The 17,357-nt window shown below is 34.0% G+C and overlaps 1 protein-coding gene across 4 annotated transcripts in view; it reads right to left on the bottom strand.

The window, feature by feature from the left end:
- Positions 1–6,588: 6,588 nt before the first annotated feature.
- ARMC3 (armadillo repeat containing 3) overlaps positions 6,589–17,357 on the bottom strand; it is a 136,950-nt gene continuing 126,181 nt past the window's right edge. For 3 of the 4 annotated variants that reach the window (XM_074266916.1, XM_074266913.1, XM_074266915.1), the window contains 4 exons: positions 16,067–16,117; positions 13,146–13,343; positions 11,046–11,208; positions 6,589–7,432 (listed from right to left, as the gene is read on the bottom strand). In XM_074266916.1, coding sequence (XP_074123017.1) covers positions 7,223–7,432; positions 11,046–11,208; positions 13,146–13,343; positions 16,067–16,117 — 622 coding nt within the window. In that variant the 3' untranslated portion in view covers positions 6,589–7,222. The remainder of the gene's footprint in view (positions 7,433–11,045; positions 11,209–13,145; positions 13,344–16,066; positions 16,118–17,357) is intronic. The other variant, XM_074266914.1, reaches the window with a different exon arrangement.

Genomic DNA, 17,357 nt, shown 5'->3' with positions numbered 1-17,357 from the left:
TCTTTCTAGTCTTTACAATGCATAGCCTTGTAATCTTTCTTGACTCTTGTCCTTGAATTTTCAAATCTAATCAGTTGTTAAATCTTGTAATCCACCTTCACAGAATCTTCGATTGATCCTTGAGCATCATAGTTCAGGTCCTATTGCTTTTCATTTTAATTAAATTTCTTTCCCTGCTTCTATTCTCTCCCCTTTATAATCTTTCTCCCTCGTAACTGCCAAACTGATGTTCTAAAATACAGATCTGACCATTCTTCTACTCAAAAATTCTTTAGTGACTCTCCAATCTCCAGGATAAAATATAAAATCCTTATAGCAGTTCAAAGATCTGATTCTAAATTAAGTTTATTATGAATATAACTCTTTCCAATAATGAGATGACTGATGCCAGTCCAATGATCTTGTGAGAGCCATCTACACCCAGAAAGAGGATTATGGAAACTGAGTGTGGATCACAATATAACATTCTCACTCTTTTTGTTGTTATTCACTTGCATTTTGTTTTCTTACTCATTTACTTTCTTTTTTGATCTGATTTTTCTTGTACAGCAAGAGAATTGTATAAATATGTTTACACGTATTGGATTTAACATATATTTTAACATGTATAACATATATTGGATTGCTTGCCATCTAGGGGAGGAGGTGGGGGGAAGAAGAGTAAAATCTGAAACACAGCATTGCAAAGATCAGTATTGAAAAATAATCTGTGCATATGTTTTTAAAATAAAAAGCTTTAAAAATAAATTAAGTTTATTTTAATATTTGGCTTTAATGAGTATCATAGTTAAAGAAGTTATAAAGATTAATAGATTCAAATAGAAGTGGCATATTATTGGTCATACTTATTAAATCATATTACTGATATTTAATTCCATGAACCAATTATACAAAATTTTTGTTGAAATTCAACTAGTATATTTCCATTTTTTCCTGATGTCAATTATTCCTGCAAAGAAACAAACAAACAAACATAAAGTATTTCATTTTTATAATTTAACAGATGAGTTCAAAACCCATTGAATTTCTTCATTTGGAGATAAATATAGAAAATTATTTTTCCAAGTTCTTTAAAGTGTGAAGGTATAAGGTTTTTTGTTTGTTTTTTAAAGGAAACACATTTCCCCCCCCCCAATTAGATATGAGAGAGTATTTCAGGAGTGAAAATGAACAACTGTTGCAGTGCTTTAGAGAAGTCAAGAAGGATGGCAATTGAAAAAAAAAGATTGTAAGATATAGCAGTTAAGAGATTACTGGTCACTTTGAGTTCAAGAATAATTGGGAATAATTGGGAAATGAGGCTGAGAACATGGATACATTTATTTTTTTGCATTCACGGTGCATCTTATTCATATCTATTCAATTTCCTCCTATCAAAATATGAAAATTTTGCTTGTAGAGTTCTTATTCAATGAACTCTGCCTCAGGCACTAAGCCCATCTGAGAATTATTGAAGCAACTAGAAGCTCTGTGATGATAGGGAGCAGACATGAGGTACTGGAGGTGAGCCAGGCAAGAAATTTGCCTAAATAACTTCAGTACCTGAATCAAGTAAGGTAAGTTTATGATGGCCTACCAATACTAGGGAAGACCAGTAACCTGTAATGGCTGATATGTGTCAGATGTGGGGTTTGAACTTACATTTTCCTAATCCCCAGCCTCTAGTCCCTACAAATATATCCTGTTTTTTGTCTGTACTTTGTATTTACTTATACATATATACACATGGCTTCTTCTAAATAAAATACAAGCTTCTTGAGAATAGAATTTATTGGATCTTTGTCTTTGAAATTCCCAGCAATTACTATGCTTCCTTACATTTAACAAATACTTTACAAAGCTATATCCAATTTAACCAATAAGTGAATTGTAACAATTCACTTATAAAACGTCCATCAGACTTAACAGAATTTTTCTAAAAGAAGGAATTAAAAAATCAAAGGGAGAACAGAGCCACACCTACTCTGATTTTTTCAAAAGAAATAACCCCAAACAGAAAAACCCTAATAGACTATCATTTGATTTAGATGTCAGATATGTATGTACTTTGGAAGAACAATATATGTTTCAGCTGTTCCAGCTGGTGTGATTAATGACTACTGAAAGTGGTAGGTTCCATTTGTTTACCAGCTGTTCTTGGGGAAAATGAAATGTGACTGTCTCAAGATAACCCCAAAATCTGATTCTCTACAGAGTGATGAGGACTGATTCCTATGAACTGGCTCTTAGAACTTTATACTTTTACTTCATTTTTCAAATCCAGAATCAGAAACTACTATTGGATTTGAAGTTTCATTAATTGTTGGATTAAACCCAGCTTCTAGCTGGGGTTTGAATATTATAATGCAAACATCCACAACCTCCTGTCTCTTGAAAAAAAAACAAACTAGGCAAGCTTCAAAAGAAATATCATTTCTTCCTATTTCCAACCTTACCCTAGCACCCTAATAAATTCCTAACTACTGGAGCTAGGTTAAACCAATAAAAAATCAAATATGCCCATTTTCTTTATTAATAGTAACATAGTTATATACACATTTACACTCTCTCTACATATATGTTATATAAATTAGTATATTAAAAACTAATAATGCAAGAAAAGCAAAAGGAACACTAAATAAACAGTAGTCTTAAACTCCAAAACCATAATATTATATAGAAAGAAAGAGAAGAGAATAAACTGTAATATGGCTGGAGAAAGTGGAATGAAAGTCAATAGTCTTTTAGAATTCTCTAGCCAGCTAGACTGGAACTATTTTGCATAGAAGAGAAGGGCTCCTGGGGTTAAAAACAGTTTCTTTACTTTAGTGTCTCTTGATCCCCTTTCTCTTTCAGCACATAGAACTTTAGGAAGATTACCTTATTCAGGGGTCTTAGTCCTAAAAATTAAAATAGATTTCTGAATTTGAATTATGTGACAGTTGAATTGAGATGATAGTTCAGTTTAAAAGTTCAGTTCAGTTTAGATGAAAAGAAGCAGTTAGTAGGACAGTTCTAAAAAGTAGTCAAAGGGTGAGTGGGTTTTGCCCAAGCTTTCTGGGGGCAATCTGGTCAACAAAGAACTTCCTTAGCTATTGGTTGTGAGTTGACTGGGAAATCTTTGGAAATCTTCATAGCTATTGGCCAAGAAACCTTGAAGATAGCCAGTTAAGAAGGATGGAAGAAACCTTCTAGAAAAAAGCCAAGAAGTTTAACCCTGATTGGCTAAAAAGAACTGTTGGCTTTACCTAGATAAAAGTACTAAACAGGCAACTTCTAGGGCAGAGTTTCAAATGATATAGAAAATAACAATTCTTCAGAGGACTTAGCTCAGGCAGAGAAAAAAATGGAAAGGTTATGTGAGCCACTTGAAAGACCCTTGGGCTGCCATCTACAAAGAGAGGCTTAGCACTGGATAGTGAAGGTTAAAAGAACTGATACAAGTGTAGCCACAGCAGCCCCAGTTTTTTTCCAGTGTGTGGATAAATGCTAAAGATGAATGGAGTCAACAAATAGCTAGATTAGAGGGCAACAACTAATGACAATGGAACACGGAGCAGTAGCTGGTGGTGATGAGGAAAAAGAAGGAGATATCTGGTAGAGGAAAACAAAGATCAATAAAAGGCATGAAATGTGGTTTTGAGGTGTCAGAGGTATGTATTGTCTCTTCATGCATGTACCTTATAATGCTCCCTATATATGCATACCCTCATGTCTGGATCTCCATTTGTGGTTATTACATGTATAATACCTGTAAAGATACTTTTCTTATTGAATATATGCATTCATAAGTGATATAGTAGGTAGAGCTCTGGGCTTGGAGTCAGGAAAACCTGAGTTCAAATCAGCCTTAGACATTTACTAGCTATGTGACCCTGAGTAAATTACTTAATCCTATTTGCCTCAATTTCTTCATCTGTAAAATGAGCTGGAGAAGGAAATGGCAAATAATTCTAATAACTTTGCTAAGAAAACCTCATATTGGCTACAATTGGCTACAACCTCAGTTGGCTACAATTCAAATGACAAAACAACAACAAATATATGCATTCATTGAAAGGCCTTACATTGTGAGAATATTCTTTTATTAACTTATTTACATTGCTATTTAAATGTTTTTGTAATAAACTAATAAATCTATTATTAAAGATCATTGTCTTTGATAACTGGTTAAAAAAAGTAAAACAAATTGGTGGGAACTTGAGAAATTTTTTTCAGGACAGGAGTCTAACCCATAAAATATAATCTAGAGAAAATATCTATAACTAAAGAAGAAGAAAGCATCCATGGACTGCATCGTAAAAGTCTGTTACAGATTTTCATTTTGAATGCTGTGTGCAATTCAGGATCTATTGGAGGAATTTTCATTTGGCACTTCCATTTTGGATATCCTAGTACTATATGGCTCAATTGGAGAAAATTATTTTTTGGTTTTCAGGCTGTGATTAGATGGCTGGGTTTTCTGATGTGTTTTTATAAGCCAGACAAACTATTTGCTTAACTCTCATATTGTTTCATACACAAATTCGATTGAAATAGTTCTTATTTATATGATAATCAAGTAGTGGATTAAAAACAAAACAAAAACCTCCAAATGGATATTAAGCTTCTGCAGTACTGATGTGTAGCAATCCATGTAGATACACCCAGAGAACTGTTAGTCTCTCAAGGCTTAAGAGACAAGGATATCAAGAGTTCTGCAAGAGTGTGATAGATTCTTTAGGAAAAATGAGAAGTACTTCCTAAATACTATAGAGACAGATCAGATTCCATTTGTTTTTGGTAAATTACCTAAATAAACTATTTTCAAATTCCTGGTGAGATAAAAAATATTTGATTATATGTGGAAACTGACCACTTAAGTCTATCCTCTTGCCTAGAGAGCTTGAAGTCTTACTGAGGTAGTCTTTGGGAAAAAAAAAAGAACATGGGACTGAGCTCAGAAATCACTCCATACCCTAAGATTGATTTCATTATCAATCATGCATGGGTCTTTGATATTAATAAATATGAACTTTGCTGCACTGAAATGATCTTCCTTGCTTCTGCTATCCTTGGATGCCTGGCAGTGGGGAAAAAGTAAAACCAAAACATAAAACCAAAATATGGTCTAGCTTTTTGTAAATAAAGATTTTTTTGAGAGGGGAGGGAGTATTTGATTTTTTTAATAGTTTTTTATTTACAAGGTATATGCATGAGTAATTTTCCAGCATTGACAATTGCAAAACCTTTTGTTCCAACTTTTCCCCTCTTTCTCCCCACCTCCCTCCCCCAGATGGGAGGTTGACCAATACATGTTACATATGTTAAAATATAAATTAAATACAATATATGTGTACATGTCCATACAGTTATTTTGCTGTACAAAACGAATCAGACTTTGAAATAGTGTACAAGGAAATCAGAATTTCAGGTGGACAAAAATAGAGGGATTGGTAATTCTATGTAGTGGTTCATACTCATTTCCCAGAGTTCTTTCGCTAGGTGTAGCTGGTTCAGTTCACTACTGCTCTATTGGAACTGATTTGGTTCATCTCATTGTTGAAGAGGGCTTCATCCATCAGAATTGATCATCATATAGTATTGTTGTTGAAGTATATAATGATCCCTGGTCCTACTCATTTCACTCAGCATCAGTTCATGTAAGTCTCTCCAGGCCTTTCTGAAATCATCCTGCTGGTCATTTCTTACAGAACAATAATATTCATATACCACAATTTATTCAGCCATTCTCCAATTGACAGGCATCCACTCAGTTTCCAGTTTCTGGCCACTACAAAGAGGGCCGCCACAAACATTCTTGCATATACAGGTCCCTTTCCCTTCTTTTAAATTTCTTTGGTATATAAGCCCAGTAATAACTGCTGGACAAAGGGTATGCATAGTTTGATTCCTTGTTGACTTGAAGTCCATGAAACTATGAGGAATTGTTAATGAATTTGTACTATGGAATCTGGAGCCAAAAATACCTAATGATTTTCTGAATCTAGTAAGATAAAATGTGATAGGGATCTATAGTAGGCTTCAAAAGCTCAAGTTCACAAGTAGAAGATGATGACATGAGGCTAGGTAACAATTTAGATGAAACATAAATAAAAAAAAACATGGGTTTATATTAATAAAAGTACCATGTCTCAATGAAGGTAGGATGCAGAGTTACTTTGGGCCAAAAAAATTTCAAGAATGAAAATTCAGAAAAAGGACTTAGATTGGCCTCCAAGGCACAAAATCTGTTCACTTATTTTTTGTTTGTTTGTTTGTAAGATAAGTATCCTGTATAACTATGCTTTGGTTTTTCATGGAATGTGACAAAATGATAGTGGTTTGATTTCTTTGGAAAAGACAATTACAATCTTAGTAGATAGAATCTATATCTACAGAAAGAATTTTTTATTCTGAAAAGCTTATATCTTGGGGTTGATCACATTGATATTTAACATGTGGGATTCCATTCTGATTTATCATTTAAAAAGTATAATTAGATCTTATTTTTCCATTTAAACTAATATAATATACATTCTATTACACTCCTATTTCTCAATGAGAACTTAGAAATTTAGTAACTTAATATGTTTTTATAAGCGTAAAAATATATCAAAAAATTGCTTTTGTGATCAAAGAAAATTTTATTTCTAAGCTAATACAGTTAGAACAACAAAAACTCATTTTCTGGAAACAAATAACAATTGCAGTATCTTGAATAACTTTCAACTATGTTCATAGTAGGTAGCCTCTTAAAATGATTAATTTTTTTTTATTGGAAAGGAAACACCACAAAATATACCTACAAGATAAAACTATAGTGAAATTCTCAATGGTAGTGAGCCAAAGACTATTAAAAAGTAACTAGACTGATTTAATCAAAAGTATTTGTGAGGCATTCTGGGTATAAAATAGTAACATTATTAAGGATGCCTAATGAGGCATTATTATTACACTTGATACAATGGCTAAGATCATTTGGACATGAATACAGAATGATACTTTTCTAGGGAAGGAGGAATAAACCAGTAAAATAGGTTAAGTGATAACAAAATATATAATTTAGAGAAGAAAGAAAAAACATAAAACAAAGTTTATGAACTTGTGGCTAATGGTCTATAATCAGAAGTGCAAAATAAAAGTTGAATTAGGTTCCTTAACATTCTGAGACCAGAGAAAAATTATGTTGCTTTAATGAAACAAAGGAAAACTATATTTATGTTTCACAGGGAATGTGTGTCAAACATTGTGACAATTTGGATTAAAGAAATTTATAGAACTCCGCCTCCTGACTTCTTGTCTTCAACAGAGCACCAGGCTCAAACATTAGATCAATAATAAATTCTTCAGGACGAGGTAGCAATCCAGTTATGCCTTTATATGATTCTTCAACTAATTTAACTTCATTCCAAGCTCTGTTGTATTCTCCTCGGACTAAAGTGGCACCAATCCCAATTTTGTCAGCTAAAACCTATGAAAGAAAACAGCCATAAAATAAAAGGATGTATTAGGGAGGAGGTGGTGGCGGAATTGGGAGCAGAGACTATTAGTTGTTTAAAAAACAACTCGGCATACTGAATTGATATTGGCAAACTAGTTCGTCCATGGGATTGGTGAAGGAGAAGAGCTAACTTGCCATAATGTAGGAACAAGATAATTTTGATAATTTTTGAAAAATTCCATATGACACAAATACCTTTGCTGGAATGTTTTTTTAAAAATTAATTTCACAGAGAAGTGGAAAGATGCGAAGGAATGAGAGGATGAAGAGCTTTAAATTCTAAACAGAAGATTTTAAATTTGATTCTGAAGGTTATAGGGAGTCAATGAATTTTATTTAAAGGTGTGACTGTGCTTTAGGATGACTGATTCTTAAATAAAATTATCTTTTTTTTTTTTTCCTGAGGCAATTGGGGTTAAGTGACTTGTCCAGGGTCACACAGCAAGAAAGTGTTATGAGGTTACATTTGAACTCAGGTCCTTCTGACTTCAGGTACTCTATCCACTGTGCCACTTAGATGCCCCTAAATCTTGATCTAAACATTCTCTGTCTGCCCTTGAACATCTTTCTGCAGCTCCTGGGAAGCTACCTCAAAATTATCCTCCTTTGGCTAGTTCTCACCTAAGGAGTCTTTGAAGATCATTAACTCTACAATGTTGTTAGTTAGTTTGTTTTCAAGCCCAAATATTTCTCATATGTTATATCCAGACTTAAACTGGAAAATTTAAGGCAGAGACTTCTAACATCAATTCCTTGGCTAAGCTAAACAGGAGTAGAAATAGGAATCGCTCCAAGTTTTAATGGCAATTTCTTTGTTTCCTCACAACATTGTAAAAGTGGTAAATTAGATATTTTTTAATGTCTCAAAAGTAGCTACATTTTCTGCTATTGGAATCTCAACAAATATTATTAGCAAAATAGTAGCCTAATACATAGCATGATAAAGATGGTAGATTTTACCAGTATGGTATAGTGAACTTACCACTAGTTGCCTAGCCAAAGAGATCTGGCTTCAATTTTCCTCTCGACTCCTCCTGAGCAAGTCCTTGAATTCTAGGGAGTTCTAGGCAATTCTTTAAGATGGCAAATTGCAGCGAAGGTGATAAGCCACTTTAATAGAAAAGTTCCCTTTTATTAATGGAGCTACTGGAGTAGTCCCTATCCCTTATCTATATGAAGTCTCTATCATGTGTGTCTTCCTCATGTATTTTTCTCCCTTAAAGAATTTTGAGGAAAAAAATCATTTTACATGATTTCTACTATGGCTGTGTTCTTTAAAACTAATACTGTTAACAAAAATATCAATGAACACAATCTGCTTTCTCTTTGATAGGAAAAACAAAGTTAAAATAGCACCAGCCACTTTCCAAGACCAAGAGACTGGTAGTTCTGATTTGCTCCTGTCCAGCTGTTTCTTTTCCTCCCTCCTTCCCTCTCTCCTTCCTACAAGATTCAACCTTGGGAGATTATAGGATCAGAGATCTCAAGTTGGAAGGGCCCTTAGAATTTGTTTAGTGTCACTATTAAATAGAAGAGAAACTGAGATTATAAGTGATTTTCTTATGACATGGTTGTAAATGGCAAAGTCTCTGATTCCTGACCCACCCTTTCCCCTTTTGAGTGGAAAGTAGTTCTGGAGATTTGAGGCTGAATGCTTGCTCTGTTACTTATTACTTGTGTAATCATGGGCAAACCAAAGGACTATATACCATTCCACCTGGATGGTACTTTAGGTTTTCATAGGCAGCTGGTGGTACAATAAATAAAGCACTAGGGCCAGAGTTAGATAAATCTGAGTGCAAATTCAGCTTTTGATACTAGCTGTGTGACCCTGGGCAAGTGTCTCTGCTTGCAACTGTAAAATGGGGCTAACACTACCCCATCTTTGTAGGGCTATTGTGAGAATTGAATGAAATATTTGTTAAAAGCACCTGGTACACACACACACACACACACACACACACACACACACACACACACACACAGAGTGCTTATTGCCTTCTCCTGGCTTACAGTTAAAGCCCAAGGTCACAGGGAGTAAGGACAGGAGGATAATTAATTCAAACTTGGTCCTCTGATTTCAGAGCCAGTAAGCTTTCAACTGAGACAGGCTTTCCAGTTCCTCCTTTGGTAAAAGGTGGTTCTCTCTGCTTGAGAAAACCAAAATAGTATCACTATGCTATTCCATAGTCAAGTTCCAGTGTGCCCAACTGTGACTAATCAGACCAACCAGAGTTTGGGATGTTCTGCCACAGGTTGGACAGGTGGCAGAGCATCCCAAAGTGTTGCATGCTTGGATGAACCACTTAGCTTTCCTTCTCTGTAAAATGAGAAGCTTGGGCAAGATCTTTCAATTACTTGCTGATCATCCCACTCCCCATCCCTTTTATTGTCTTTTTATCCCCCTATACAATTATGTTCCAAGCAGCATTTCAATTAAAAGCAGAAAGTAGAAATTGATGAAAGGAAGAAATTATAATAAGCTTTATTAATTGCAGTAACTCTGGATAAAGTACTGCTCTTCAATAAACATCTAAAATTAAGGAAGGTGCAGAGAGCAATTGGGGACCAGGATCCAGATGATCCCATAATTCCCCAATGCATCCATATGTTAGAGTGAAATGTCAAGAAGCAACATAAAGGCAACTAATGAGAGTAAACAAGATAATTAAATCCTTTCTTAGGAAAAGTGAGCTATGCTTTCTTTTTTATTTTTACCAGAACATTTTCTTCATTTATCTTTTTAAGTAAGTACTAAATATTTGGGGGGAAAAGTATACAGATCATCTTTAGCTTGGAAGAAAATGCCTTTTGTGGGTAAATTATTAATGAATATTTAAAAAAAAACAAAATTGGGCTCAGAGATGACATGAATCAGTTTCAGAAATTTTCACAAAAAAACCTCCCCCCACTCCACATAACTCCTCTATAGCTACAGGTCCTCACAGCCACAATTACCAGGGCTGTTTTGAAGGGGAAAAAGCCACCCTCTTTGTCTTAATTAACTTGCTAACTGAAGCAAAGGCTGATTTTACTGCCTGGATTATCCAGATAATTGCCAGACCCTTCACCTCAGTTTGTGCTGAATAGCTGAGACCATAAAATGAGTAGGATTAAATAACTTTGTTGGGGGGGGTAGAGAAAGTGTCAGGATACCTCTGATGTAGTGAGAATGCTCTCTTTTTTTCAGACGTTAGGGAGGTAGAGGTTTGAGCTGGACTTTTAAGGGAAAATAAGAGCCACATTAGTTTCCCTCACAGGAGTCAGAAAAGAACTCTTGATGGGGACCACATGGAATGACTTAAAGACAACCAAGAACCAACTGCCCAGATGAACGGAGATATCCAGGCCACTTGTGCAAAGGCCTGTGGTTCAGGCCACAAGCAACGGGAGTGCATTTGCTTCCTTGTTGTATGGTGTGAAAGATTTCAGCAACCAATGTTATGATGTCATTTGGCTTGGCTTGGGTAATACAAATTACTACATGGTGAATCCAAAGCTGCTGTGCTCTAAGCTTGCCATGACTTCATTCTTTTTTCTTAGTGACTCCAATGATATTTATGAGTTAGGCATCTCAACAAACCTTGAAAAGCAGAGCTCGGTGGTAGAAGGTTCCTTTCTTGATATATCCGATAGGTATAATATTGGATTTTAGTTGAAATTTTACTTCGCTTATGTGAAGTTCCCACTTGAATTCATGCAGCAACTTTTTTGAAATTGGACCACCCATTTTTCCTGCCACAAATCTTTTAAGTTCAGAGAAAATAAGTCAGTTTTAGAGATCTTACTGATGATCTTTTATAGCATAATTATATGTATACAAAATGACATTTTACATAAATTCCCTATGACTTTTTTTTAATTGTTCAATGACTAAATAGGTTTAACATTAAGTTAATTAATACAACACTGCAATGTCTGCAGACCATTCAGACATGGCAAAATTCTACTTAATTCATTAAATGTGAAAGAAGCATTTTGAAAATTAATGATAATTTCTCAATTGTTAGAAACCCAGACAAAAATCAGTTCCACATGATCACATATAAAATCCAAAATGAATTCAAGACCATGTAAAGATATGTAAAATGATGATTATATTATGTTTGATATTATATTACATGATACAGTATGATAACATAAATTTTTAAAAACATTTGAGTGATTTAACCTGCATCTAATTCATAGCTTCTTGAACTTGAGACAAGATAGAAGTGTTTTTCTAGAGGTATCTATTTAGAAGTATTTTTCTAGAGGTATCTATTTACACACACACACACACACACACACACACACACACACACACACACACACAAAATCTGGCCCCAAGCCACATCTCTTGAGCTCACATGGACAGGATTCAATTATGCAGAATTCTCAATGATGGCTTGTTTTTACTCCTACCCAGGGAAAACTGGGGAATATCTGAATTTGATTCACACCTATCTTTTTTCTTTTGGGGCCTTTCAAGTCTACTTTCAGCAAAGTCAGGGTTATAAGAGTAATAAGTCAAATACAATTTGTTAAAAGGCACATGAAGAATGGAGACTAATATTGAAGTCTGGTTAGCAAAAGAATAGTTAGTTATAGGCCAATTAGCACTGTCTTATGCACTGTTGTTAGGGTTCAGGGAATGGTCCAGTATCAACTGACTTCTTCCATTTTTCTAATGTCTGTATGTTCACTCAGATCACTCCCTTGCTCCAGTTCTCTTTTGCTTTTATCTCAGATATTGAAAAAGTTCTGAGATGTTTCTCTAATTTTGTTTATATGGCAAAGGGGTTAATAATTTTTTGCATATATGATAAAAAAGTATAAGTCCATCTGTTTTCCCTCCTCTGGTAGTTAATTTATAGTTTGCTCAATCAAACAAGAATTTATTAAATACAAACTATATTATTGGCACTAGCTGGGTACTGGGGAAACAAATTAAACTCAATTCTCAAGGAACTTATATTTATCATATTATATTACCTAGTAGATTTTATTTCCTTATATTTTATTTTAGTTGTATTTTTATTTTTCCCTTAATTTAATGTTAATGCTTTGAAGAGAAAAAAATTGTTTCATTTTTCTTTTCATATTACCAATATTTGGCATGTGGTAGACAGCTAATAAGTCTTTTCATTGGTTGTCATCAAGAATAATTGGTACAAATAGGATGCTAACTAAATGATGGAGAGGGTGGGAGCCTTCCTTAGAATTCAGGGCCACCAGCTAGTGTGTTTATCCCATTTCTCAAATGAGGGCTCTACAGATCCTAAGTACAGTATACTGCTTGTTCTACATACAATCCTACTTATGGTTTTGCTACATTCCACATCCCTAGAAGTATACCATCATATTGGGAAATGCTACCTCTTTTTAACCTATCAAATCGCTCTTTTCTATGAGGAGTATTCTATATGATTTCCAATTCAAAATTTTAAACTCACCATTAGTAGAATCAAATCAAGATCTCTAATGAAGTCATTGAAATAGATTTAACTATGGTTAACAAAAATGCAAATCGCTTTAAATAAGAAATAAATTAAATACAGTTAGGTCCAAAGTTAAATAGGAGTTTCCTAGTGAGAAATGGGCAGAAATGATCCATGTAAGGGAATATAGCAAGCTTAACATATTTGTACAATGGTTTCCCCCAAACATTTGTACAAACATTAAGTTAAAAAAAAACACTTACTTTGCAAGTGTCTCAATCTGTGTCTTGAGATCAGTTATAGGCAGAATTGTTTTGGATACCTCAGTAATATAATTGCAAAAATCATTGTCACTAGGAAGACACCATTCTTTGTCAGTGCTGGATTCTACAATTTTGGCCAAAGCTGCTGCTTCTTCTTCCTCCTTGTTTTTTTCTTCTTCTTTCCTTCCTTTTCCCTTTCTTTGGGGAAAAATAATTAAATTAAATTCAGAAAATAATGCTTATTATGCATGTGCAGCAGTGTGGATAAAATATAAGAAATTATTTGATCCCTGCCCACAGGAAACTTACAGGTTAGTAATAGAAGTAAAATAAAATTAGATCTCCCCAAAATTTAGAAGAAAAAAGCCCAAATTCAAGGAACTATACCAAGTAAAGCCTTAATAATAAAATAAAATATTTGAAATCTCAGCTCTCAGAATCATAAAATTTCCTCTCCATAGTCTGTATTCTGCAGTAGAATAAAAAATTTGAAAGACTATAATCATATATAAGACTTGTATGTGGCTGCCTCTTTTCTGATAGTGCTTTTGAGTATCTAGATTAAATTACAAAAGATGCAATTTCAGGTATGGTACTGAAGAAGGTCAGAAAGACTTCTCCAACTCTTTCCAACACTTATGTGTCACAGATGCCTGGGTTTACACCTTTTGTAATTCACATAGTAATGCATGTTCCTCTGCTGAAATGCAAACATCATCAGGATAACACACAAATTATTATTTATTGCTTTCATCTTAATGTATCTGGGCTAGTCAAATCTCAGTGAGGTGTTAAGAGGAATATTGGAAGAAAGGAGGGAAGATGGAGAAAAATTTCCCACCCAGAATTGATTCTTAGCTTTGAAAACTGTACTTTTGCTTACTTAGGCTTCTGACTATAATAAAAGTATAAGAAAACATAAAAGATTAGTTAACTAATTAATAACATGATAACAAGATACAAATATGTTCTTCAAAATTATTAATAAATATTTCCCCCATCAATTAACCATGTAGTTGGGTTCTAATCCTACTAGCTCATTGTGTGACCTTGAGCAGATTATTCCATCTTTCTCAGCTTCAGGTTCCTGTGGGTGCTAAATGATTTGTAAGGTACTTTCCAGCTCTAAAATTCTATGACTCTTAATAGATTCTTTGTCTACATTTTTAAAATGAATCTCAAATAACAGTTCTCTTAACTCTTTGGCTTTAAGTAGATCTTTACCTTAAGTTCTCTGTCAGTCATTTTAATAATTGCTAAACCAATGCAAAGAGATCATATTTAGAGAAATCTGAAGTAAATAGTTTTGTAAAGCAAAAATAATTTAACAGTTAAAAGTACAAATTTAAATTGTTTTACAAGCTATATACAAATTAATTTAAATTAATTAAATATAACTTATGTTTTCTTTTGTAACATGCATTTCTCTAAATATATGTATGTATATATATATATATATATATTCGTAAAATGAACTAATACTTAAATTGCTTTTATTGTAGAGCAGAGGCTTTGACAATCTTGTGAAGCCTTTGGATCCCTTCTTAGGATAATGTTTTGTTTTAGTTTTGACCTATGTTTGTAATGAAGGAAATGCTAAATTTCAATTAGAGAAGTAAAAAAGATTTAATTTTTTTCCCTCTCAGTTCACAGATTACCCTGAAATTTATCCATGGACTTCTTGGATATCCATGGACCCAGGGTTAAGAGCTTCCATTTTGGAGCAACAAAAAAAAAATTAATGATCATCTTTAGCTATGTTCCATAAAGATTAAGAAAATAGTTTTTATTAGGCCTAGAGAGGCAGAGAAAGATCTGGGTATGTCTCACTTCTACATGTAATAAATTTGGGTATTTTTAGTTGAACTTAAAATGCCAAAAAGTTAATTCTCTTGAATAGTAAAGGTGACTGACATTCTTTTCTGATAATTCTATTCCTGTCTCCTTTTCCTATTTCTCACCTGTTCTTCTCAACTGCCTTAATGTAGGTGTTACTCAAAAGTATTTCCTTCATATTCTTTTTTTCTCATTACTCTTTCCTTTGGCAATCTCATTTATACCCCCAATGTTAACCATCATGTCTATGAAAATGACTCTCATATCTGTTTTTCAAATTTCAAATTCCAAGCCTATCTTTCCATTTGTTTACAAGACATTTTTACCTTTTTATTTTATCTACAATACAGGCTCTAGGCTCCACATTTAGCATACTGATCTTTTTCACTAAAACTTCTCTTCTTAGGGATGAAAGTCATTTCTGCTGGTGGTACCAATATTTGCTTTACCTGACTCAATAATAATAGTAGCATTCCTACAGTGCTTTAAAGGTTTCCAAAGCACTTTTATGCATTAGCTCATTTGGACCTCAAATTCCTCATTTGTAACTGAGACTGGAAGAAATGAAGTATCGGTGTGACACTGATCATTTAAACCCAGATGTTTCTGATACCATGTATAAGACTTTATCTACAAGATCACCTACCGTGGCTTTGTCTTTGACTCTTCTCTTTCTCATCATTTCTCCATATTCAATGAATTGAAAAGTTCTGTTAATTCTTCTAAAATACCTTTTGCATTCATTCTTTTCCCTCTTTATTTCCACTCCCATTTCTCTAAAACAGACCCGCATTAATCTGCCTGTATTGCCACAACAGCTTCCTAATCTAACTTGTTACTTCCAATCTCTTTTACTTCCAATCTACTATTCATGTAATACCCAGAATAAACACACATATACAGACACACAAAAACATGCTCACACATGTGAATCTTTCATCTCCCTACTCAAGAAGGCTCATTCACTCCTGCCTCATTTTGCCAACAATCAAAGCACAATTCATGCTATCCCATCTTGCCAGCCTGAACTCCTGTTACTTTCTTACACACCATCTACATTCCAGTCAAATATATTTACTCATTACCTGAATATGCTCTGTGTTCTCCTACTTGTGAGCCTTTGCTCCTGATGGTCTCTATGTTTGGAAATGAAAGGAAAACCACAAGTTAGGGCATCAGATGAGACAGGTATGCAGGGGGAACCCAGTGTGTGTCTTTTTGCAAGACAGAGAAGAAAGGATCATGTGGTTCCTATCAGAAATATGCAGCCTTACTTTGGTCTTAGGGTGTTCTCAATTCTGGGGGTTAGTGACTTGAGTCTGATGCAGAATGTGGATTTATAGCCTTCCACATATGCTAGTTTATTATTATAATAGTTATATTCTTTTCAAGATATATGTGACCTTAGAGTTTAGCCAAAATTGCAAGTTCCAAGTCTTATCTCTTGTTTTTCAAGTAAATTTAATCTTTAGCTATTGGAAAAAAGAACATTTAGAAAGGAGGAACTCATTGGTAGAAATAAACCTACTCTTGATGCTCAGTTTTATCATCCACGAGAAACCAATGTTTAATCTCACATTATCTCATTTACTGCTTCCCATTACATTTCACACTCAACTATATATGCCCAAACAGGTTTCAATTATGAAATCTTCATTAAACTAAAAAAAAATCATACTAGTTACCAAACCCTTATTGAGGTTGGTGCAGTGCACAGAGCACTGGGCTTGGAATCAAGAAGAGTCATCTTCCAGAGTTTAAATCTGGCCTCTGACACTAGTTATATGAGTCTGGACAAGGCACTTCATTCTGTCTCAGTTTCTTCTCCTATAAAATGAGCTGGAGAAGGAGAAGGAAATAGCAACCCCCTCCAGCATCTTTGCCAAGAAAACAAGAGTCAAACATGACTGAAATGACTGAACAATAAGAAGAAGAAAAAAGGACTTAAGTGGTGTGATTGAGGTAGTTTTATTTTTATTTTAGTATTTTATTTTCACCAGTTACATGTAAAAATAATCTTCCCTCATTGAGAAGGCAATTCAATTTATAGGTTAAGCATGTATAGTCATGCAAAACATTTTCATAATAATCATCATGTTGTGAAAGAAAACTTAAGACCAAAAAAAAAAAAACCTCAAGAAAAAGGAAAGCAAAAAACAAAGTGTTTCAATCTGCATTCAGACCTCTATAGATAGCATTTTTTATCAAAAGTCCTTCAGAGATATCTTGGATCCATTGTATCACTGAGAATAGGTTGTTCACAGCTAAATTATCTTGCATTATTGTTGTTACTTTGTACCCAGTACATTTAGCTTTGGAATATTTCATGGAAATCTTTCCAGGTTTTTCTGAGAGTATCTTCAGTATTCTTATAGT

Source organism: Sminthopsis crassicaudata, chromosome 5 (assembly GCF_048593235.1).
Source record: "Sminthopsis crassicaudata isolate SCR6 chromosome 5, ASM4859323v1, whole genome shotgun sequence".
In the NCBI taxonomy this organism is placed as follows: Eukaryota; Metazoa; Chordata; class Mammalia; order Dasyuromorphia; family Dasyuridae; genus Sminthopsis; species Sminthopsis crassicaudata.
Note: the sequence above shows the minus strand (reverse complement) of the source record. Positions and strands in the feature narration are given on the sequence as shown.